We start from the raw sequence: 24,518 nt of genomic DNA, 5'->3' as shown, positions 1-24,518 counted from the left end.
GTCAATAGACAGAACACCTTACGATGCAGATGATGAACAACCAAATTTAGGATATGGAGAAACGAAAAAGGAACAAGAGCAAAGAGAGCTGACATCAACATATAATCAAGATGTGTTCAAAATGATTTCACATGTAGATAATTTTAAACCAAACTTTCGTTCATCAGTTTTACCAATTTTTACATCGGGATTTTACTGCCTGAAAGTTCTGTAAACTATGGATATAAGATATTCTTGTCGTTATCACTCACTCTTGAATCAGGTGCGTCACATTTGACGAAGTATGCAATATCTGGTACCTTTCATTATTTAAAGAATATAATAGTTACACGTTTTACCGATACAGTTTCGTGGCCCAGCGCTGAAGGGCACGTAGGCGAAGGGGTGCCTGCCCTGCACCCTCTCCGGCAGGAAGTTGTCCGGGTCGAAGCGATCCGGGTCCGGCCAGTGGTCGGGGTCGCGATGAGTGTTCCGGATGTTGAGGGTTATCGTGCAACCCTCAGGAATTTTGTAGCCCCCTGTGAGACATGAAAAGCGTGTAATCAAGAGTTACCTGGAATTGCATTCTGTGCAAGTTTTTCGCCACAAAACGTGGGAATATATTTTAAAACAAGCTTGATCTATCTGAAAATGTCTGAGAATACCTCCGATGAAACACACAATGATGTAACAATGAAGTAAAGGAAGAGCGATTTACGTTTATCCACTGATTGACAAAGTCTGTCGATAATTTACTATCACTGCTGATGTTTAGCGTCGTACGCCCTAATACTGAAGTTTCCCATTTTCAACCCCTCCGATTTGCAACAGGTGTAACTTTTTAATGTTTTCCTTTTAAGCTTTATAAGTGCTACATATGAATAATTTGGTTTAGACATTGAACTTTATCTTGCTCTCCATATGCATAAATACGCAGGTTTCTGCTTCTTTCTAGAAATTTCAGTGACGCAACACGATTTAGACGATGGTGATGATGATATTTGGTTTTTGGGGCGCTCAACTGCGCGGTCATCAGTGCCCATACAAAGTCCCAATTTTTACACAATCCAACTTCTACACAGGCCAATCTATCCACTATCACGAGTGATGATGATGATGATGAAATGATGTGGGCAACACAAACACCCAGTCCCCAGGCAGAGAAAATCCCCAACCTGGCTGGGAATCGAACCCGGGACCCCACGCTCCATAGGTAGCAACGCTAGCTATTAGACCACGAGTTGCGGATAACACGATGTAGAGGCTTCACTCCATTGCATACAACGTCTAGCAGATACACTAGTTTGTAAAATTTAATGACGAAAGTAGCTTTTGCATGATGTGTCACAGCCAGCTAACTTAGGTCGATTAAACTTTGATCATACGTAGAAACAACTGCTACAGTATAGTGCAACAACGCTGAGCGGTGAGTGTACCTTGTTCAAAGATTTGGGGGTAATTAGACCCATACAACATTGTACTTCCCCACACAATAACACCTGGACCATCAAAGCTATCATGTTCGAAAATATTCCTGAGTGCATTGCGTGTTCTTACCTCTTAATGAATATACGTTTTGTTAAGTTTGTATGACAGAAAGTGTAAAAACATTGGGATTACTTACTTCAATATTGGTATAGAGTAAATAGAATTATGAAGAACCGATACATTGACAGTACACAAATGGGTAGTTCTCACAGGGCTAGGGAAAGTATTCTTTAGGCATAATGGGGACGCAACGGACATTGTCTTCCGATATGAGCACACAAGCACGAAGCATCCACAATATCCTTGTTTGATAAATAACAGCCCACTCATTAAGATCTCAATAATTTGTAATTGGTACATTTAGGAATTGAACTTTTTGCAGGTGTGTACAACAAACTTTGTTTGACGAAGATATTGTAGCTAGTATTTCCCTTTGGAACTGCTTACTCTAGCTTAGAAGCAGCTGTAAAATACCAAGGATTAAATCTATCGATTGTACTGTTCCGATTACATTTGCAGGTCTTTTGTACTTTTCTTGTCATGTGTGTCTTTCCTTCGTTCGCTGTAACTATACTCTAAATCCAAGTAAGTGAATGAGGAAAAGCATGCAGCATTTTCAAGAATTTAACGCTTTCCACGAAACAAAATACTAATCACTAATTTGGAAGGCAGGAGACATACTGACGGAAGTAAAGGTGTGAGGGCGAGTCGTGAATTCTGCTTGGATAGCTCAGTCGTTGGAGCTCTTGCCCGTGAAAGGCAAAGGTACCTGGTTCGAATCCCGTTCCGGCACACAGTCTAAATCTGCTAGGGATCTGTATAAGTCCCCACACTGCACTATATTGCGGCAGATACAGTCTTCCTGCAGACCTTTGTTACACTATAGAGCGGTCAGCGTTATTTACTTCTTGAGATGCCTATACGACAGGTGAAGGAATACTTAAAGATCGGGCTTCGGATTTCCATAAAGGCCAACCACCTTTTGAGTCACTTTCAGTGAGTCACTTTCAGCTTGTCTAGCTGCTATGAGTGCGGGCGGCGATTACAATGGCTACTAGCTGATGGTCATCATATTAAGATCAGACAGTTATGTGGCCCAATAGCGACATAAAATGCAATTTCGTACTTTTATTACATTGTTACAGTGGCCTTCGTTGAGATAAAATTTCTATTTTATAGATATTTAAAAGATTACACATATTTCTGAGAACAGATGAAGGCACCAGAACGTACTGAGAATTGTCTCCACAGAATATCAGCTTATCATCATCCAGCTATCGCCCTATCAAACTCAAATTTTGTAACAAATAAAAAATTTAAATGTACTACAGTTTGTATGTCGTAGAATTTGAACTGACTCGCAGTCTGCTAAGTAGAAATCATCTACGATGTTTTTTACCTACCAATTTCCACTTCCTTCGTCGCTCGGCGACCGATACCAGGCACACTAGGATATAGCCTGAGGGCTTCCTTTATGACCATCTCGAGGTACTTCATGTTGTTCAGATCATGTGTAGTTGGACGTCTGTTGGGATCGTCTCGAAATATATGATCCAGCTCAGCGAAGACTTTCTCCTACGACCAGAGGGCAGCCTCAGTTAGATTCGTTCCACGGGCAAATAGTTTACATGCAACATTTCGCTCAGATTCACAGACAAACATGCACTGTACCTCCACCTCCCCCCCCTCTCTCTCTCTCTCTCTCTCTCTCTCTCTCTCTCTCTCTCTCCTTCTCTCTCCGTTCCCACCTCCCTTCCTTACACACGCAAACACACACACACACACACAAACAAACTGAACACCCAGGCACAAAAACCGAACGCACATATAGATAATACTCTCACGAACTTCTACGCACGTAAAAAGAAGTTTTGCATCACCCCGGTTCCTAGAACACCTGAAGATAGACGTTGACAGTGGATATTGTATCAGAGATACAGTCCCTTTGACTGTTCAGAGATGTGACTGAACCTGTCCAAAGATGCAAACAACCATGCATGAGCAGCGCTTATTAGACAGAGGGGGTCTGATAGCCGATCAGTTCCAGTCATTCCACCAGGAAGGAGGTACACGACTTGTGTTGTCTGTAGTTCAACCATGCCTAGACGGTCAATACCGCGGTTCGATTGCATCCGCATTGTTACTTTGTGCCAGCAAGGGGCCTCAACACGGGAAGAGTTCAGGCGTCTCGGAGTGAACCAAAGCGATGTTGTTCGGACATGGAGGAGATACAGAGAGACAGGAACTGTCGATGACATGCCTCGCTCAGGCTACACAAGGGCTACTACTGCAGTGGATGACTGCTACCTACGGATTAAGGCTCAGAGGAACCCTGACAGCAACGCCACCATGCTGCAGCCACAGGACGTGCATTCACAGGACGTCGTATTACGACTCAAACTGTACGCAATAAGCTACAAGATGCGCAACTTCACTCCAGACGTTCATGGCGAGGTCCATCTTTATAACAATGACACCACGCAGCGCGGTACAGATGGGCCCAACAACATGCTGAATGGACTGCTCATGAATGGCATCACACTCTGGCTCTGAGCACTATGGGACTTAACTTCTGAGGTCATCAGTCTCCTACAACTTAGAACTACTTAAAGCTAACTAACCTAAGGACACCACACATATCTATGCCCGAGGCAGTATTCGAATCTGCGACCGTAGCGGTCGGGCGGCTCCAGACTGTAGCGCCTAGAACCGCTCGGCCACGCCGACCGGCGGCATCACGCTCTCCTCACAAACAAGTGTCGCATATGCCTTCGAAGAGACAATCGTCGCGCAGACGTGTTTGGAGGCAGCAAGGTCAGGCTGAACGCGTTAGACACACTGTCCAGCGAGTGCAGCAAGGTGGAGATTCCCTGCTGTTTTGGGGTGGCATTATGTGGGACCGACGTTCGCCGCTGGTGGTCACGGAAGGCGCCGTAACGTCTGCACGATACGTGAATGCCATTTTATGAGCGGTAGTACAACTATATCGGCAGCGTATTGGCGAGGCATTTGTCTTCATGGACGACAATTAGAGCCCCCATTGTGCACATTTTGTGAATGACTTCTTTCAGGATAACGACATCGCTCGACTTGAGTGGTCAGCTTGTTCTACAGACATGAATCCTACCGAACATGCCTGGCATTGATTGAAAAGTGCTGTTTATGGACGACCTGACCCAACAACCACTCTGAGAGATCTATACCGAATCGCCGTTGAGGAGTGGAACAATCTGGACCAACAGTACCTTGATGAACATGTGAATATTTTGCCACGACAAATACAGGCACGCATAATTGCAAGAGGACGTACTGCTGGGTATTGCAGGTACTCGTGTGTACAGCAGTCTGGACCACCACCTCTGAAGGTCTCGCTGTATGGTTGTACAACATGCAAAGTGTGGTTTTCATGAGCAATAAAAATGGCGGAAATTATGGTTATTCCAATTTTCTGCGCAGGTTCCGGAACTCTCGGAACCGAGGTGATGCAAAACACCTTTTGATGTGTGTTTTTGTAGTATTGTAACAGCAATGAAACAGTCTTTATCTCAATGATGCCTCTCCAATTCGCAATTAAGTGCTTGGCATCATCACAAACGAAGCCGCTGAGGAGCAGTTGTCAACGGAATACCACGTACTGGTCGTCGGGCATACAGACCACCCCCATGAAGTCACCGTACTACTGTAGATCTAGAGCTTGCAGCCCTGTTAATTGCGGTTGCAGTTAACGTGCGTCCGTACTTGCTTGTTGCACAATGTAGCATCTGCTGCTGTAGTGTACTGTGATCAAGCAGCTCCTCTCCTTGGGGCAGCAGTCGCTTTGGTTCAGAATGCTCGACGTGCACGTGAAACCATGCTGTGAGTGATCCCAAACTCCTGGGCTACACTCGGCACGCTTCGTCCTTCTTCCAGTTTACTGATGATTCTTCCCTGTGTGAAGCCATCCAAAAGTTGTCTCTGTACCATGTCGTGATGAAGACCATCAGCATAGGGCACCGTAGCTGCTCAGTGATCGACACACCTTGCCATTCTCGTTCTTTCAACTGTCTTCTGTTACGGGACCAGCCCGTTATGGCACTATAGTCGCGCTCATCTCACGTCATCTGACGTCCATCTTCCTACGCTTGATTAGGTGACCTCTGGAAACATTCTGTCGCACTTCCTTTCATTTCCATTGAGTTGTTAATATGTTATATTAATTTATCTATATTTTCTTTCAATTTTGCAGAGAAGTGGATGAGCGAATGTAGATTAGAAACAGGAGAGGTCCTGTAACACTTCCTTGTGGAATGCCAGATATCACATTTGTTTTACTCGATGGCTATCCGTCATTTACTACAAACTGTGACCTCTTTGACAGGAAATCACGAATACAGTTGTACAGATGAGACGATACGCGACAGGCACGCATTTTGGCTAGAAGCCACTTGTGGGGAACGGTGTAAAAAGCCTTCCGGAAATCTACAAATATGGAATCAATTTGAGACCCCTGTCGATAGCAATCACAACTTCGTGTCAATAAAGAGCCAGTTGTGTTTCACAAGATCGATATTTTCTGAATGCGTGGTGACGACGAGTCAATAGATTGTGTTCTTGAGGTATTTCATAAACTGCGGACACAATATATACCACTGGCCATTAAAATTGCTACACCACGAAGATGACGTGTTACAGACGCGAAATTTGACCGACAGGAAGAATATGCTGTGATAAACAAATGATTAGCTTTTCTGAGCATTCAGACAAGGTTGGCGCCGCTGGCGACACCTACATCGTGCTGACATGAGGAAAGTTACCAACCAATTTCTCATACACAAACAGTAGTTGACCGGCGTTGCCTGGTGAACCGTTGCTGTGATGCGTCGTGTAAGGAGGAGAAATGCGTACCATCACGTTTCCGACTTTGATAAAGGTCGGATTCTAGGCTATCGCGATATTGCTGCTCGCATTGGTCGAGATCCAATGACTGTTAGCAGAATATGGAATCGGTGGGTTCAGGAGAGTAATACGGAACGCCGTGCTGGATCCCTTTAGTATCGTATCACTAGCCGTCGAGATGACAGGCATCTTATCCTCATGGCTGTAACGGATCGTACAGCCACGTCTCGATCCCTGTTTCAACAGATGGGGACGTTTGCAGGACAACAACCATCTGCACGAACAGTTCGACGACGTTTGCAGCAGGATGGATTATCAGCTCGGAGACCTTGGCTCCTGTTACCCTTGACGCTGCATCACAGACAGGAGCGCATGCGATGGTGTACACAACGACGAACCTGGGTGCACGAATGGCGAAACTTCATTTTGTCGGATGAATTCAGGTCCTGGGTACAACATCATGATGATCGCAACGGTGTTTGGCCACATCGCAGTGAACGCACATTGGGAGCGTGTATTCGTAATCGCCATACTGGCGTATGACCTGGCGTGATGGTATGGGGTGCCATTGGTTACACGTCTCTGTCACCTCTTGTTCGCAATGACGGCACTTTGAACAGTGGACGTTACATTTCAGATGTTTTACGACCCATGGCTCTATCCTTCATTCGATCCCTGCGAAACCCTACATTTTAGCAGTATAATGCACGACCGCATGTTGCAGGTCCTGTACCGGCCTTTCTGGATACAGAAAATGTTCGACTGCTGCCCTGGCCAGCACATTCTCTAGATCTCTCACCGATGGTAAACGTCTGCTCAATGGTGGCCGAGCAACTGGGTCGTCACAATACGCCAGTCTTGATGAACTGTGGTATCGTGTTGAAGCTGCATGGGCAGCTGTACCTCTACACCCCATCCAAGCTCTGTTTGACTGAATGCCCAATCGTATTAAGGCCGTTATTACGGCCAGAGCTGGTTGTTCTGAGTACTGATTTTTCAGGGTGTATACAACCAAACTGCGTGGAAATGTAATCACATGTCAGTTCTAGTATAATATATTTGCCCAAGGAATATCTACATCTACATCTACATCTACATCCGTACTCCGCAAGCCACCTGACGGTGTGTGGCGGAGGGTACCCTGAGTACCTCTATCGGTTCTCCCTTCTATTCCAGTCTCGTATTGTACGTGGAAAGAAGGATTGTCGGTATGCTTCTGTGTGGGCTCTAATCTCTCTGATTTTATACCCGTTTATCATTTGCGTTTCTGCTTGGTGTACCAATTTTAATGGCCAGTAGTGTATGTTCCAAAGTTCTGCTGAAAATCGACGTCAGTGATACGGTTCTATAACTGCTACTTCTTTTCTTGTATATTGCTGCCAACTTTGCAGTTTTTCAGTCCTTAGATACGGCTTCTTCGTCGAGATAGCAGTTTCATGTGATTGCTAACTATGGAGCCATTATATCAGTACAATCTGAAAGAAACTTAATTGCTATGAATGAAACAATAGTATCTCCTTTCTCCTCCATCTTTCATCTTCTGCCCAATAATTTCTATTAATACTATCTGTGTTGCCAGTAAAAGCTCACGTGAAAGTGGTTGAGAACCAGTGACAGTCATACAGTGAAATAAGTAGTTGTGGTAAATTTTGGTGCTGTACGAGATGGACAGGAAAGGACAAGAAAGGGTTAAGACTCACCTGGATGCCGGGGTGATGTCCGAGCAGTACCAAAACCCACAACATGCCAACAGATGTCGTGTCGTGGCCCTTAAAGAAAAGAAGAGAAATGTGAATGTCTCAGAAACAGCTTAACACAATCAGTACATAATTTCGGACTAGCTGCAAATTTGTGGAACCGCCGGCTTGGAAGAAATACTCGATCTTTGGACAATTACTCGCGATAGGTTGCAAGCACACAGATTACTGAGAACATTTTGTGCTATTTTATTGCGATACAATTTGTAAGCAATTAAAAAGAACAGTTTTTACAAAATATGAATTTTTCATTACCAATTACTAAAACCTGACAAACGTTAAATTGCAAATAATACTTCTAAAATAATTGTATCTAGCGAGGTGACTCAATAGCTGAAACACTGTTTAACACTGCAATACAGATGTGCTGCCTAAAATTTTTGACCATTAGTTTATTGTAAATACGATGTACTGCACTTGTTTCATTATGTTAATCTTTAAGTACTACTCGTAAGTGTTAATTAGAAATGTGACATATGCTATAGTCTGCATAAATTATTTTGTATAATGATATATTTATTCTGGGTTAATGCCATTAGACAAATTTAGGAAAAGCGATGTCGTGACTGAGAACAAAAAAATGTGTTAGTAGCACTATCTCTGTACTGGAGTGCGACGTCAGAGCAGAGCGCGCTGGAGACTTCCCTGCTTCTGAGATGTGAGAGTGTACACATGGCGTGTGCTGTCGGGACTGAGCTACAGCTAATATTAGCGAGATACCAAGAGCATGACGAGTGTGGGCGGAAGTAACAGGCTCCAGTAACATCAAGATCCTGCCCCGTAATTGGTCATTGCGAATTAAGGTACGGGGACCGATGGCCCTAGCAGTCTGGTTCCTTCAATCCCACAAACCAACCAACCAATTAAGGTATGCTCGCAGTATAACAAGGAGCAATGCGAGCATTGAATTCGATAACGAAGACGACAGCTTAACATTTCAACGAACTTTAAGGGTGTTTTATTTTCGTTCACGTTAGAGAGTGTGTGAGGCATTGCCCAGATTCATTCTCAGTGAAACTTACTGAAATAATAAATGTTGTATGTAAAAACTGTAGGTATCTGATCTTGTCATTATCCTCAGTCATTGTCATGTATTGAGGGTCGTATTGCTTTCCTGTTATTGAGTATCCGAGTGTTGTTGTTTAAATAGCTGAAAGAAATGTATTAAAACCATTGCCAGTTTCATTTGTTTGCTGATAGATAATTAAAAGGAACTAATAGTGAGGCTTCAATAAGTTAAAAGTGTTGTTCAATAATATTAGAGGCAGAGTCATTCCTGGTAACTCCTTGAAGACAAAGTAAAACGAAGTAACTAAAATTAAGGGGAGGAGGACGTCAAAAATAAAAAAAAACGATTTTTCAAAATTATGCTTATTTTGTAGCGCACATCTTCCTGAATAATTTGATGTATGAAACATATATATTTGAGGAGTTATAAGGTACACAATTTGGTCTTAAGCGTATGAAGTTGCAGCGCCACGTCCCTCTGAACAGCATTCTTCTGTCATACCTAAGTGTATTTCGCTTTGTAGAATTCGAATGTAGTAATAGTTGATACTTTCTCTGCTGCTATCGACATGCTTTTTTTATCGCTGGTTTTGTTTGTTCTATGTTTTCAAAGGCGTGCAGTGTGGTGCTGTGATCTTCGACACAATTTTCATTTTACTGTGTTGTTTTGTGGCATATTATCGCACAGGATGCCTAGAATTCGCTGCTTCAACCGTATACAACGTCACCGCGGCAACAGATACACAGTAAAGGGTGTTATAACAAATATGGCTCAAGATTGCAACCTCTCAGAGCCAGTAAACAATTCACCACCGAGTGCGTCTAGAAGGAAACTTGTTTTTGGTGATAACGAAAATGGATCTGTGAATCCGAAGGTTCATGTAATATTATCATTGATGTTAACATACTGTCACAATTAAGCATTACTTAGGTGTTCAGTGTGTTTCTTTGGTGGAAGATAAGAGTGCCAGGAAAGGCCTTGCTACGAACTTATCTGTGATATGCAGCAAATGCAACGTTGGTGCGTCTTGCATGACATCTAAAATCGCAAACAAAGGTTTTGATGTGAATTTGAGGGTAGCATATGGCATGCGCTGTATTGGTAGGGGACAGAAGGCAGCAAGAACACTTTGTGCAGCGATAAATCTTCCTCCACCTCCAGCGAAGTTTGAGAGGTATTATGGCTTAATGATTGAGGCTGTACAAGAAGTTGCAGAATCCTCAATGAAAAGTGCTGCAGAATAATATATTGTCGAAAATGGTCGTGACAGGAACATAGTGGCTTCTTTTGATGGTACCTGGCGAAAAAGAGGGCACACTTCATTGAATGGTGTTGTAACAACATCTGTTGACACTGGTAAGGTGTTATATGTTGAAATGCTGAGTAAATTTAGTCATCGTTGTGTGAAAGGGATTGCAGATCATGTATGTAATATGAACTATAAAGGCTCTGTTGGGGGTATGGAAGTGCAGGGAGTCGTAAGCTTGTTTACCAGATCTGTTGCCTCCCATGGCCTGCGTTATGTGAAGTACCTTGGTGATGGTGACAGTAAAGCTTTCCTTGAGGTTCACAAACGAGCACCATATGGAGCTGAGACTATTGTGCAGAAGTTAGAATGTGTGGGACATGTACAGAAAAGACTTGGCACTAGACTTAGAAGGCTAAGACAACATTTGTCAGGAAAAAAATTATATGATGGGAAAGGAATAAAAGAGAGAGGGCGACTGACGGATGCAGAAATTGACAAACTACAGACATATTATGGTTTGGCAATAAGAAGGAACACAGGGGACTTGAAAAAATATGAAGCAAGCAGTTTGGGCCTTATACTTCCGCAAAATGTCCACAGATAATAAACCTATCCACAACTTATGTCCAAAAGGAAGTTAATCATGGTGTGGCTACCAAAGGTCAACAACTGGTGGTGAAGAATATCATCATAGGAATCCTCTACCAACTGCTGTAATGGAAGCCATCAAACCTATGTTCAAGGACCTTGCAAATGAAAACTTACTGAAGAAATGCCTTCATGGTGGTACCCAAAACCCAAATGAAAGTTTTAACCAATGTGTATGGGAAAGTTTGCCAAAAACCGTTTTGTGGGAAGAAATGCACTTGCTATTGGTGTTTACGATGCAGTTTCATGTTTTAATGGAGGTGTGCAAAGCAGGAAATATGTATTAGAGAAAATGGGAATTAAGCGCGGAGTGAACTGCATCAAAGCTTTGTATGCGACAGACAGAGAGTGTGTAGTGAAAGCAGATAAATCATTTTTGGAGGTCATAAAATCAAGAAGAGTGCATCATAGGAACGTGAAGAGGAAGGAAACTGATATTGAAAATGAAAAAGAACCTGCTTATGGTTCTGGACAGTTCTAAAACTATGCCAAATACAAGCAGAATCTTTAAAAGCCATTTTCCACAAAACACAATTTTCTATACTTAGGTACATGTAGCATCCAAAATAAACATCCTATTATTACCAGACTTGGTATGCTTATTAACCACAAACTCTTTAATGCAAAACTCTAGAATTTTCCATATCTATTAAAAATTGGGATAATTAACTATAAAATTAGTGTCTTTTTTAAACTTGGAGTTAAAAATTGAATAACTCAGTCATTTTTTCATAAATTAAATACATTCTAGAGTTTCATACTCCTTTAAGTATGGTTCGTATGCTGTGGAAAATTCATTGAAGAGTCTCTCTTAATTATGAAGAAAAGTGTACCTAAAGCAATTAATGCAGCCAATGGTAACGGAAAAAATGTTCGAATTTCACATATGAAACAAACTGCTTTTGTTATGTTCTGCAACGTCCACTGCTATCAATGTGAATCCTGAATACTTCTTGGTCATGCTGACAAAGTTCTATAAATTTATTTGTAAAAGTATAGACAGTGGAAATTAAAATGTCCTGTGGTGCCTCTCCTGCTCCAAGTCGGCCCGTTTGACGTGCTACCCCCCTTAAGGTGTTACTGGTTGCAGATGACAAACTGTGGAACAAAAGAGTCACTGTAGAAACCCAACACGTCAGAAAAACCACACCATGTAGTACAAAGGTATGAATTCATAATTTATGTGTTTTGCCAGATATCTGTAATTACGATTTAAAAACTAACAGTTACATGTATACAAAAGTAAAGAACATTCTTTATCTTTAAGAGATGAAAAACAAAAGCCCACTGAAGATGCTGAAACTGCAGTGAAACATGTTTGGGTTCAAAAACAACATTGTGTTTTGCTAAAGGGGGACCCTATCCAAAAACAAGCGTATTGTTAAAGCAAACACAGAAAGAAAGAGTTTCAACCCCAAGATGATTAATCGTAGTTAAGTTTGTGAGACTACAAACCTGAAGAGTCTAGACTTGAATCCTCGGTCAGTCTTGACATTTTTTTCTGTAGTTTACCTCTTGTCTTCCATGGACTAAAGTCAGATACCCTCAGGTAAGCATAGCTGTCCATAAGCACAGTCCATCTCCCCCACCACACCAACTTTCGCAACCCCTGACATGGCGACACAAGCCGTGTCGTTGCAGAGCGGTGCCTGCAGAGGAGCATGTGCAGGAGTGCACGTCCATGCGTCATGCTACCGAAGTAGCTATACATTTTGCAACGTGTACATTGTACAACAAATATAAAAATCTTTAACATGGTTTATTTTTGCTTTTGTAAAAAAACATATTTCATTCTATAATTCACCCTCTTAGGCCTCGAAGTTTTTCTTTTATTACTTTCTAAACTAGCCAGTCTACTTGCTCAGGATTCACCAAGTCTCCATACCAAATATAATCTAAATCGGTTGAGAGGTTTAGTCGTGAAAAAGTAATAGACAGAGTTGATTCACATTTAATAATATTGGTACCGAAATATGAATTAAATACGTTGAGCATCTTCTTGTTGTTGTGGTCTTCAGTCCAGAGACTGATTTGATGCAGTTCTCCATGCTCCTCTATCCTGCGAAACCTTCTTTACCACACAGTAAAGCTGCATGCCCCTGGGAAAAATTACGGCTTTAGTTTCCCCTTGCTTTCAGCCGTTCGCAGTACCGGCACAGCAAGGTCGTTATCATTATTGTTGCAAGGCTAGATCAGTCAATCATCCAGACTGTTGCCCCTGCAACTATTGAAAAGGCTGCTGCCCTCTTCAGGAGCCACACGTTTGTCTGGTCTCTCAACAAATAACCATTATATATGGTTATATGGCTCTGAGCACTATGGGACTTACCAGCTATGGTCATCAGTCCTCTAGACCTTAGAACTACTTAAACCTAACTAACCTGATGACAACACACAACACCCAGTCGTCACGAGGTAGAGAAAATCCCTGACCCCGCCGGGAATCGAACCCAGGAAGCCTTGCGCGGGAAGCGAGAACGCTACCGCATGACCACGAGCTGCGGACAATAACCATTATATTCATTACGTTGAATCGTATTATATAGAACATATCAACCAATAAAAGCACTTTACAATCATAACATTCAAAAGTCAAAGAGTAAAAAGCTTTTTCACAGAGTAAATATTTTTCCCTAATTCACGTATTATACTTCAACTCAATAAATACTACATACTTTCCAAAGTAGCCTATGTTCTTCCTCAGGGTTCAAGCTATCTCCATTCCAAATTTCATCGAAATCGATTCAGCGGTTTAGTCATGAAAATGTAACAGATTGAGTTAAGTTCGTATTTCTATTATTAATTTTTTTGTAAAACTGGCGTAATTGAAGAACACATATACGAACAACAGTAAGTATATTTTTCAGTGATTTGCTCTGTTCGATGGGCACGTTCAACTGTAGATATATATTTTTATGGATTCTGTAGTAGTGAATTTAGTCATTGGTTAGGTTACAGGCTGACAGCATGTATATGAATCACGTAGGAGCTGGCTAAATGGCCGTCCACGTAGTGATGGTATGTCGAACATGGTCCTAAGAGACAAATGACAGAGAATTATACACAGTGGTTCATCATATGCGCCACTTTAAAATTGCTTATCTGGAAGTCCTCAACCGATGTCCGAGATAACCGCTTGCCTGAAAAGGGTAGAGGATTGTTCTGAGTTTCCGGCATTTCCTATAGCACTATTGTATTTATACTATCAATACCTTTCCAGAATCAGTAATTACACGCCCTGGTTTCGAAACACGTTCTCTAAATATTATAAAGGGCAATAAACTGCAAACTAGACAAGTGAGGAAAACTAAATAAACTAGATAAACCGTTTATTATTTCAAGAGTAATCTCCATACCCGTTAACGCATTTATCCTGATGGAACAGGATTGCCAATGAATTCATGGAAAAACGCTTGCGGTTGCCTGTGGAACTATGATTGTACCAAGGCTTGCATCTCTTCGTCCGAAACAAATAGATGGCCACAAATATCTTTCTTCAGGTTTCAAAAATATGGAAATGGCATGTTTCCAAGATTGTTTCAACTACAGCCCAGAAGTTCCGCTGGGAATCCCTAACAGAGCCTTCATTCAGTCTCGAACTTCCCCCTTATAAAATAAAATGTTATGCAGCCGGTGAGACAGTGATGGCGTGGTGTACAACGATTTGTTTCCCTGAGGTGTAACCATCGATGCTGAGATATTGTGTCAACAACTCAGACTATTGCAGATAGAGTCCAACTATAACTACCAGGAAGACCCCATAAAGTGACGTTACTCCACTGTAACGTCGTCCGCATTCTGCTAGACCGGCTAAAAGTATTACACAGTAGCTGTTTTGAGTAGGCATTCCGCACCCACCATATTCACCTGATATTGGCCCCACGATTTTCATCTTTTCCACTATCAAACAGCCTTTAATAAACTTCCTTTCCGGATAAAAATGCGCTCCGAATGGCTCAACGAGTTCTTCGCCCCAGATTCACTTGATTTCGACATTCAAGTAATGGAAAAGTTTCCCAACGCTGGTAGACTGTCATAAATAGTGAAGGAGAGTAGATTACTGACGATTTAAGTCTCCGTTATATGTATCTGCTGTGTTTACTAAACTCAAGGGAAAACACTGCCAACTCATGCACCAACCCCTCAGTTTTCGTACATTATTTTCCAACTGCCTGGCTCTCGTTTGACTGTCACTTGAAGATTTCGACTGTTGATGTCTCCCTCACCCGAAATGCCCTACCCTACAAAGCAGCGAGTTACCTCAAACATGAAGGTGTCCACTTCCTCCTGCAGCTCCTGGTCGTTGAGCTTCTGGCCGTCCTCAGAAGCTTCCAGTAGCATGTCGAGGAAAGCAACACGCCGCTTACTGCCTGCAAAGGTTTTTTTAAGTTTCATTACAGAACATGACATAGTGTTATTGTATCTCATTTCTAAACAGAACAGCACGTACCTACGTCGTCCTCTTGTGCTGCCTTGACTTGGCCTCCATTCGTTTTACGGGCTGCTTTCCTTTCACTTATCACCTGCAAGACAAATAAGTGTTCAAATAGTAAAAGTAGTTTCTTTACACGCTACAGTCGAACACTATAGGAGCTGGCGCGCCAAGTGTTGCGCCAAGATAGTATTCACTATTCATTGTTTTCAGAAAGAAATTACTCTCTGCTTTTTTTTTTTTGGAAGCAGTACAGAGATGTTTTTAGTCAACTGTTTTGCAGCTGACATGCCTAACGTTGGTTAATGGTAGCTTCGGAAGCTATACCTAAATCTAACAAATGAAATTTTTCAGATAAAATTAACGAAAACGGTTTACCTGATTGTAGCTGATATGGTCACATTATCTGGCCATGGACATACTTCCACTTTGGATAAATGATAGGAACTGAGTAAACCTACATGAAAGGAAAGGAATGTACTGTAGCGTAAAAGTAATTTCTCAGTACTGTATATTGCTAGAGGGGGGAACTGTTGACTGTCTATGCTGGAATTCTGCACATTAGTATACTCTTTGGATCCAGTGGACAGGGGATAATTTTTATGTGGGTACTCATAGTCTACATTTAGCTTAACATTATTTTTGTACATATTGGCTAACTTCCTCCGCTGTTCAAAAGTTGGAACATCAAGTTAAGAAGTATCTGAATAGCGAATGTATGTCCTGGTGCCTACAGTGCCAAGGCGGGTCTTGCTCAATAAAAATGTGAGCGTTATAGAGATGAGCGTAACTTGGCCATATAATATCCTACCAGCATCAAGAGCAATGAAAAATCAAAATGGATTCTCTGCATTCCATATGGCGAGAGAAGGTCCTTGACAGCTGCAGGTTTGTTGCCAATTTTCAAACCGCGAAGTGCACAGGTTTACCGTCAGACTTTTCTTTTCTTTGCCCTTGTCCCGTATCAGCGCAGGGTTGGCATGGTTATTAACTGATTGGACGAAGTTAATTTAACTGGTGGTCGGATGCTCTTCCTGTTGCTACTCAGTTACCCCCGAACAGAATAAGTGTGCCCAACGTGTCTGCTTGTGTGTAATTCATGTGAAAATGGGCCAAAGGTTTCTAACGCTTGTAAATCGTGTAACTGAGGTGGTACTAGGGTATCGACCTGTTATTCAACTATAGGGCTCGAAGAAACCACTTAAAATCCACAAACAGGCTGTCTGGCACACTAACCGTCGTCGTTAACCTACTGGGGCCAGCAAACCTCCCAGTCCCGAAAGCAGTGCTTTAAAGTGAATGGCTTTATTGTAGGATAAAATGTTTGCTGTCATTACTGATTGAAAACTATAGTCACTTAGAAATGGAGCAATTCTGAGGCCATCCCACAGGAACATTGAATTGCGTTCGTGATTGGCTGAGGTTGTAGCCCACTCTGACTGTCACAGGTCTTCTGTGACTAAACGGATTACAGTCATGGATACTAAGTAAAATCGGTGACATCTGGAGGAGCCTGTACGGCGTGTGCAGCCAGTCATACACCGTTGGTCAGCGGAGAGGCACAAATGACACTGTTATTGACCCGTAGCCATAGCAACTGCAGGTGGACTAGGTCCAAATGGCAAGACAGATTTTAACACTCCAAATATCACACATACCAGATAATACAAAGAAAAACAACAATTAGAAAGAGTAAAGTGGGGAATTTCACAGACTTAACAATCATCAATCAAAACATGCAATCAGTAAAAAGTAAAATGCAACTACTCAAAGTTGGGCTCGAAACTGCACAGTAGTTTGTGTTACTGAGCACTGCTGTAGAGAGACAGGAATCCAACATGTAGTGTTATTATCATATGAAAGGGCAAACTCTTACTGCAGAACTGCTTCAAGGGGTGAAGGATCATGCATTTATATAAGAAAAGGGACACATTTCAAATCAAAATATAACCTCAATACAGCAAGTGAAGACAAACACATTGAAATATCAGCTATTGAGTTAACAGGGCTTGATGTCACCAAGAAATTTATCATTTTATGCGTGTACAGATCTCCCAGTGGTAGCGTGGATACTTTTTTCAATAAATTAACAGAAGTTCTAGTTTGATCCCTCAAACAGAATTCTTAAAAGTGAAACCCACTTCCATGACGCATAGTACAGTTTCAAATATTTTGTCGTGCGTGCATCCCACCTTATACAATACGCAGCAACAGACTATTCCTGACAAGCAAAAAAAATTATGGCAGACTATTTATCTTTAGCTGCTGCGTTCGCTGATTGTGTTTGCTTTTGAGAACGTCAGCACATCATACACAAAAACAGCATGTAAGAGGTAAGTCACTTTCATTTCAAGGTAGATCTCTCCTTGCATTATTGAGCACAGTTAGTAGTCGGGATTGTAAGGTGTCGTGCTAGCAAGCAGATTAATTTTCAATGAACAGTATTGGTAATTTCAAACAGTTATTGTATTCCGAGTAGTTTATTTTTGCAGATATTACAAGTCAAACGTAGTACTTCATATCAGGCAACGTTCATAATGTATTTCGGTACTGAGTTTTAGTTATATAGTTGTCATTGAGCGCAAATTTAGTTTCTTTTGGCATTTAATTAGATTTATTTCCTTTATTTCAGATTTTGCATTTCATGAAGTTTAAAGTTTCGTTTCACGACACTGTTCACATACGTTACACAGGACAGTCCAACAGTGGGTTTTGGTCAGCAACTGAACACGATATCTAAAATAGTAAACGTTACATGAGAAGACAGTTTTTTAAATAAATGTATTCAGTTCTCTCACATATAGACAGTATTTTTGATGGAAAGCTTACACAAGCTTGTTAGTACTGGAAAAAAATGGTTTATAAAGTTCCTGATATAGGGATGTTTGTCAATATTTTACTGTTAGTGCTTGTGAATACATGTACTGGAAAATATAGTTACGATTATAGGTGCCATGTAGCTTACGAATTCATGTATTGTTAATTTTTGGTAGTGTTTATATTGTCTACATTCAGGAGTCCCATATTTTTGCTTCTCTCATGGTAGTTCGTTTGGAGCGGAAAGAAAATGCCAGGCAGTCTAGATTTAGGGAGGTTGGCATAGGAAGTGATGATAGTGAAGTAATAAAAGAGACTTTTGTATTTATGGCCACAGCAATAAACGGAAATGTATAAATGAAATGTTAGTCAAATACGTTATTCTCACTTAAATCACTATTATTATTCAGTAAATTAACTGTCGTACATAAGAGTTCACAATTTTTTCATCACTGGCGGAATGGCTTTTGAGTCTGTGCTTGCAAAAAGGCAGAATGAATCACTGGCATTTTTTATATATCTACAACGCATTTCGATGGTTACTCCGTAATCAAATTAAACTGATTCACATTGCGCCTGCCAGCACCAAGCAAGCTTACCGTGATATTTTGATTATTATTGTAATTTTTTTCAGCATCGAAAAGGTTATCGAATCTACGTCAATAAACGACTAACAGTGCTCAAATCGATATGCAGGTTGCCTATCAAGTGGCCTATCAAGGGCAGCATAAATTTGATTTTCAGTATTTCGCATAATTATTGACCAACTTTAAAAATTTAAAAATGCTATTATAATCTACACATTAGGAGGTATAATCTTATATAAATTCAACGCAACAAGGTAACTATTACGTTTTCAAACAAAATTGACACTCTGCGCGATGGCTGATTGGAGCAACGGTGAGTGGGAAAAGCCTTTACGGTTGCTCCTATCAGCCTCTGCGCCAGGTGTCAACATTGCATGTGTAGTACTACGGTTGGAAACTGTGTGTGTGTCTCGAGGCGACGTAACTGACGGCGCGCAAATGCCCGGCCTTTATTCATTCATTATTTGAGAATGAGAGCCTGCAGGGTCTTCTGACAAATCTTACACGTAATTCCCAACCTTTTCAAAACTTTTTCTCGCTTATCCTCCCCCTCCCCTTCCCCGGCAAATGAAGAAGATGAAGGTTGCTACATTTCCTCTGTCCATGTAGTGAAACGACAGAATTTATTACTTCTTTACTACTAACTTTATTGGTAACACACTTTGCAGACAGTATCTACAGGCATCAACGAATGTACCTGCCAGTTTATAGGATTGTACGACACACGACTGAGGAGACATGACGTCGTATACATTTAGATACGTGAAAACTAACATTTCCCTGAAATGCTCCTCAGCAAAATGTCATTGGGTATGAGGTTTTAATTTATTCATTCTTTACTATCGGCTCTATTCACAACACAGTTTTTAAACAGTATCCACATAAATCACTTAATGTACCTGCAAAATTATATTATTGTACGACACGTATAGTTCAGGTGATATGACGTCATAACATTGAGATGCGTTAAATACTAGCATTTGCTTCAAAAGGGTCGCAAATTACCCAAGTTATGTTTTCCGGTATTTGATTATGAGAAAAACGTAACAACCTACAATAAATTTTATGTATAACTTTTTCGCTTTTACATGCTTAAATTCAAATATTTGACACATTAGCGCACTTGTTAAGTAATCAGATGTCTGCAGCTGTTTTATACATGGGAGTTTGATTCTTTTTCTCAATGAACCTTTGGTTGATGCAGATACAAAAATGCACACACTAACTGCAAGAACCGTATGCAGTGACTATACATTCACAGCACACAGATCTAAATTTAATCTGCAATAGAAACGAAATATGAGATTTGACTATGTCTGTTATAATTAATTTATTGGCCGAATTTCGTAAGGTCAATAAATTAATGTTTTAAGTTATATTTTGTCCTCCGTATTTATCCATGTAAACTCAAGGGTAAGCCCACCCTTGTTCCTCTGTGCCGTCTCCTGGTGTATTTTTGCTTGTGAATATACTTGAAAGAAGGACTTAATATTCTTCTGTAATTTGTGAAAAACATTGAAATTTTTTCATGTGAAACGTATCGAGTGAAAAGGAAAAAGATAATAAGCACAATTTATTATCAGTGGAGACAATGACTAAAGAAAAAAATAAGTACTCTGTTAATTTTCCTTTGTCTGATAAAAGAGAAGGCATTGTAGCTTTTTGAGTAGCACCGCTCACCTAGCAAGACGTGCTCTTCCTACGTTCCATATTAAGAGCTCTGCAATAAGTATAATAATTGTTAACTTATCTAAATCGTTTTCAGATTACAGTATGTTATTTGTTATTGTTGAAACCATCTTTTATTTATAGGAGAATTGTGTCCTTTCCTGCAGCATCAGTTGTAGACTCTGACAAGATGTATGCAATCACAAAGACAATGTGACGAAAGAAACTAGACAAAGACTGCAATAAGACGCGATAGTGGCCCACATTGAAGTACGTAAAAAAGGAGAGTGCTTACTTCATTTATGCAAAACATGAACTGTACATGAACAATGCTTACAGCGCAAATCTGTAAGTGGACTGGTGAAACATTTCGTATTAATGTGATCAGTGATGAAAAGAGACTTTCTGAGAATGCCTTTCAAACTCTTTACTTGAATGAAAAGATACTCATTTTGTAAGTAACTTTAGAACTAAGTAAAAGAACAATCAAAACTGATGTAGCAATAAAGTTGCTACGAAAGCGTGTTGATGTGGACTTCGGTCCTGAGACTCGTTTGTTGTAGCTCTCCATGGTACTCTATCCTGTGCAAGCTCCTACATCTCCCAGTACCTACTGCAACATACATCCTTTTGAATCTGCTTAATGTATTCATGTCTTGGTCTCCCTCTAGAATTTTTACCCTACACGCTGCCCTCCAATACTAAATTGGTGATCCCTTGATGCCTCAGAACATGTCCTACCAACCGATCCCTCCTTCTAGTCAAGTTGCGCCACAAACTTCTCTTCTCCTCAATCCTAATCAATACCTCCTCATTAGTTATGTGATCTACCCATCTAATCTTCAGTATTCTTCTGTAGCACCACATTTCGAAAGCTTCTATTCTCTTCTTGTCCAAACTATTTATCGTCCATGTTTCACTTCCATACACGGCTACACTCCATACGAACACTTTCAGAAATGACTTCCTGACACTTAAATCTATACTCGATGTTAACAAATTTCTCTTCTTCAGAAATGCTTTTCTTGCCATTGCCAGTCTACACTTTATATCTTCTCTACTTCGGCCATTATCAGTTATTTTGCTCCCCAAATAGCAGAACTCCTTTACTACTTTAAGTGTCTGATTTCCTAATCTAATTCCCTCAGCATCACCCGACTTTATTCGACTACATTCCATTATCCTCGTTTTGCTTTTGTTGTTGTTCATCTTATATCCTCCTTTCAAGACACTATCAATTCCGTTCAACTGCCCTTCCAAGTCTTTTGCCGTCTCTGACAGAATTACAATGTCATCGGCAAACCTCAAAGTTTTTATTTCTTCTCCATTGGTTTTTAATACCTACTCCGAATTTTTCTTTTGTTTCCTTTACTGCTTGCTCAATATACAGATTGAATAACATCGGGGAGAGGCTACAACCCTGTCTCACTCCCTTCCCAACCACTGCTTCCCTTTCATGTCCCTCGACTCTTGCAACTGCCATCTCGTTTCCGTATTTTACCCCTGCCACCTTCAGAATTTGAAAGAGAGTATTCCAGTCAACATTGTCAAACGCTTTCTGTAAGTCTACAAATGCTAGAAACGTAGGTTTGCCGTTCCTTAATCCTTCTTCTAAGATAAGTCGTAAGGTCAGTATTGCCTCACGTGTTCCAACATTTCTATGAAATCCAAACTGATCCTCCCCAAGATCCGCATCTGCCAGTTTTTCCATTCGTTTGTAAATAATTCGCGTTAGTATTTTGCAGCTGTGGATTATTAAACTGATTCTTCGGTAATTTTCACATCTGTCAACACCTGCTTTCTTTGGGATTGGAATTGTGCAGAGTCAAAACCTTATGGCACGGAATGTGTCAGTTCAGCGGTTAACAATCAATGTTTCGCAATCGTCGAGGCTTTGCGGCGCGCAGTAAAATGTAGCGGTGTGTTGACCTAATGAAATACAGTCACGTGCATCGTTTATAGACGTGATAAACACTGAACTGTTGTTCTGTCTGCATTATCAATTACAGTACTTCTGCCAGAATTAGGCTGCACTACGTAGTGATAACAGACACACAAACATTCAAAAATTACAAACTGCGAGGGAGTGAAGTGTGTGAATCGGAGCAATTCCCTTCCTTGCAGGCTAGTAAAGTATTAGCTGTGTGAACTGATTGCCCTTGATCGTCTTTTCATGCAGTTTGATGGTACGAGCCCCAGAGGCAGCTGTAGCTTGACTCCACAGCTCGGAGAGCGGTGCGTTTCGGATCGTCTTGCGGTGTGAGCTGTCTACTATCGACACCACGTAGTAATGTAAAGCAAGAATGGAGACTGTAAATTTGACGAAAGCATTACTGATTTGCTATACAAACATGAGTCCTGTTATCACTCAAACTTCGAGTTTATTCAGAACATTATAAACGCACTGATTTTCAATCAGAAGTGTATTATTTTTCAAATGTATGACAACTTTTACCCAAAATTGTGGACTGAACTGGTGATCTTCAACGAATATTGCAAACTTCATCAACGAATTGATGTTTTTCAATTAAGTTTCGTAAATTACAAGCAATACCATATATATGTACACATCCTATTAACGTTTGTGAAAGAATACAGCACATATCAGGTTAAGTAGTCTGCAGGTTCTGGTGTGGTTTTAATCCCAGGTTTTCCACAGCCCTGTAACCCAGATGGGGGAGCAAAGACGAGTGTAGTCCTAGGAGCCTACGAAGTATATTCCGGATTACGTCTACCTTGACAAGACTTGATAATAAAATACACCACTACTAAACACAGCAATAATACGAATATTTTCTGTAATGACGAAAAGGCTATTTTACACTAAATGAAACACAAAATTTGTGTAACCTTGTAACCTCAAGTAATGCAAAATCTGCAATTACAGTCCACTGTACTCATGAATGAAACTTATGCGACTGTATCTAATATACAAAATGAACTTGGCCAGTTCGACGTACATGGCCTGTTAAGCCATAACATTTCATGGAAATGTCTTAAACTGTCCATGGGGCTTTGGGCCGACTCCTTGCGTGTTTTATCTTGTGTATATACTTGAAAAACAAGCACTTAATATTCTACTGTAATATGTGAAAAACATTGACATTGTTTCGTGTGAAGGGCATCGAGTAAAATGGACAAAGAGAATAGGCACGATTTATTATCCGTGTAGACAATGACTAAACAAGACAATATACAAGGTGAGTCAACTATCGTTATAACTGGATAGATTTCGTAAACCACATCAAATACTGACGAACCGATTCCACAGACCGAACGTGAGGAGAGGGGCTAGTGTAATTGTTTAATACAAACCATACAAAAATGCACGGAAGTATGTTTTTTAACACAAACCTACGTTTTTTTAAAATGGAACCACGTTAGTTTTGTTAGCACATCTGAACATATAAACAAATACGTAATCAGTTCTGTTTGATGAATTGTAAAATGTTAATTACTTCCGGAGATATTGTAACCTAAAGTTGACGCTTGAAACCTCCGACGTTCAGTTGGGTGTTGTAACAAACACGGGCCACGGTCGGCGAGCAGCATCTGCAGGGACATGTTTACGACGACGATCGTGTTTACGAGTGTGGCTGTAGTGCACTGTTGTGGTTTGGTCTAGCTGTCGCAATGTCCGCATGTAGCTCTTGCTGCTACGGTTATTCTGCATTCGTCTCCGCACGCAGACCAACTGTAGTACACCGTGTTCCCAGACGTCTGTGATAGTGTAGTGTTGTAGGAACTGTTACCATGGTGTATTCGAACTCTGAAAAGGCAGAGATGATACTCGTCTATGGCGAGTATCGACGAAATGCAGCTGAAGCCTGCCGAGTGTATGCAGAACGCTACCCGGACAGAGAGCATCCAACGTGCCACACATTGCAAAACATCTATCACCAACTGTATGCAACAGGTATGGTCGTAGCACGGAAACGGGTCCGTAACAGGCCCGTCACAGGAGAAGAGGGTGCAGTTGGTGTGTTAGCTGATGTTGCCATGAACCCAC

The 24,518-nt window shown here is 41.0% G+C and overlaps 1 protein-coding gene across 1 annotated transcript in view; it reads right to left on the bottom strand.

Moving 5' to 3' along the window:
- The window catches only part of LOC126282394 (uncharacterized), a 370,909-nt gene that overhangs the window by 6,432 nt on the left and 339,959 nt on the right, over positions 1-24,518 (bottom strand). The window contains exons 19-23 of the mRNA XM_049982052.1: positions 15,456-15,528; positions 15,266-15,375; positions 8,043-8,111; positions 2,871-3,042; positions 339-518 (exon numbers count right to left, since the gene is read on the bottom strand). Coding sequence (XP_049838009.1) covers positions 339-518; positions 2,871-3,042; positions 8,043-8,111; positions 15,266-15,375; positions 15,456-15,528 — 604 coding nt within the window. The remainder of the gene's footprint in view (positions 1-338; positions 519-2,870; positions 3,043-8,042; positions 8,112-15,265; positions 15,376-15,455; positions 15,529-24,518) is intronic.

The sequence above is a fragment of the Schistocerca gregaria genome, chromosome 7 (genome assembly GCF_023897955.1).
Source record: "Schistocerca gregaria isolate iqSchGreg1 chromosome 7, iqSchGreg1.2, whole genome shotgun sequence".
Taxonomy (NCBI): Eukaryota; Metazoa; Arthropoda; class Insecta; order Orthoptera; family Acrididae; genus Schistocerca; species Schistocerca gregaria.
This window is presented reverse-complemented; position numbering and strand designations above follow the sequence as displayed.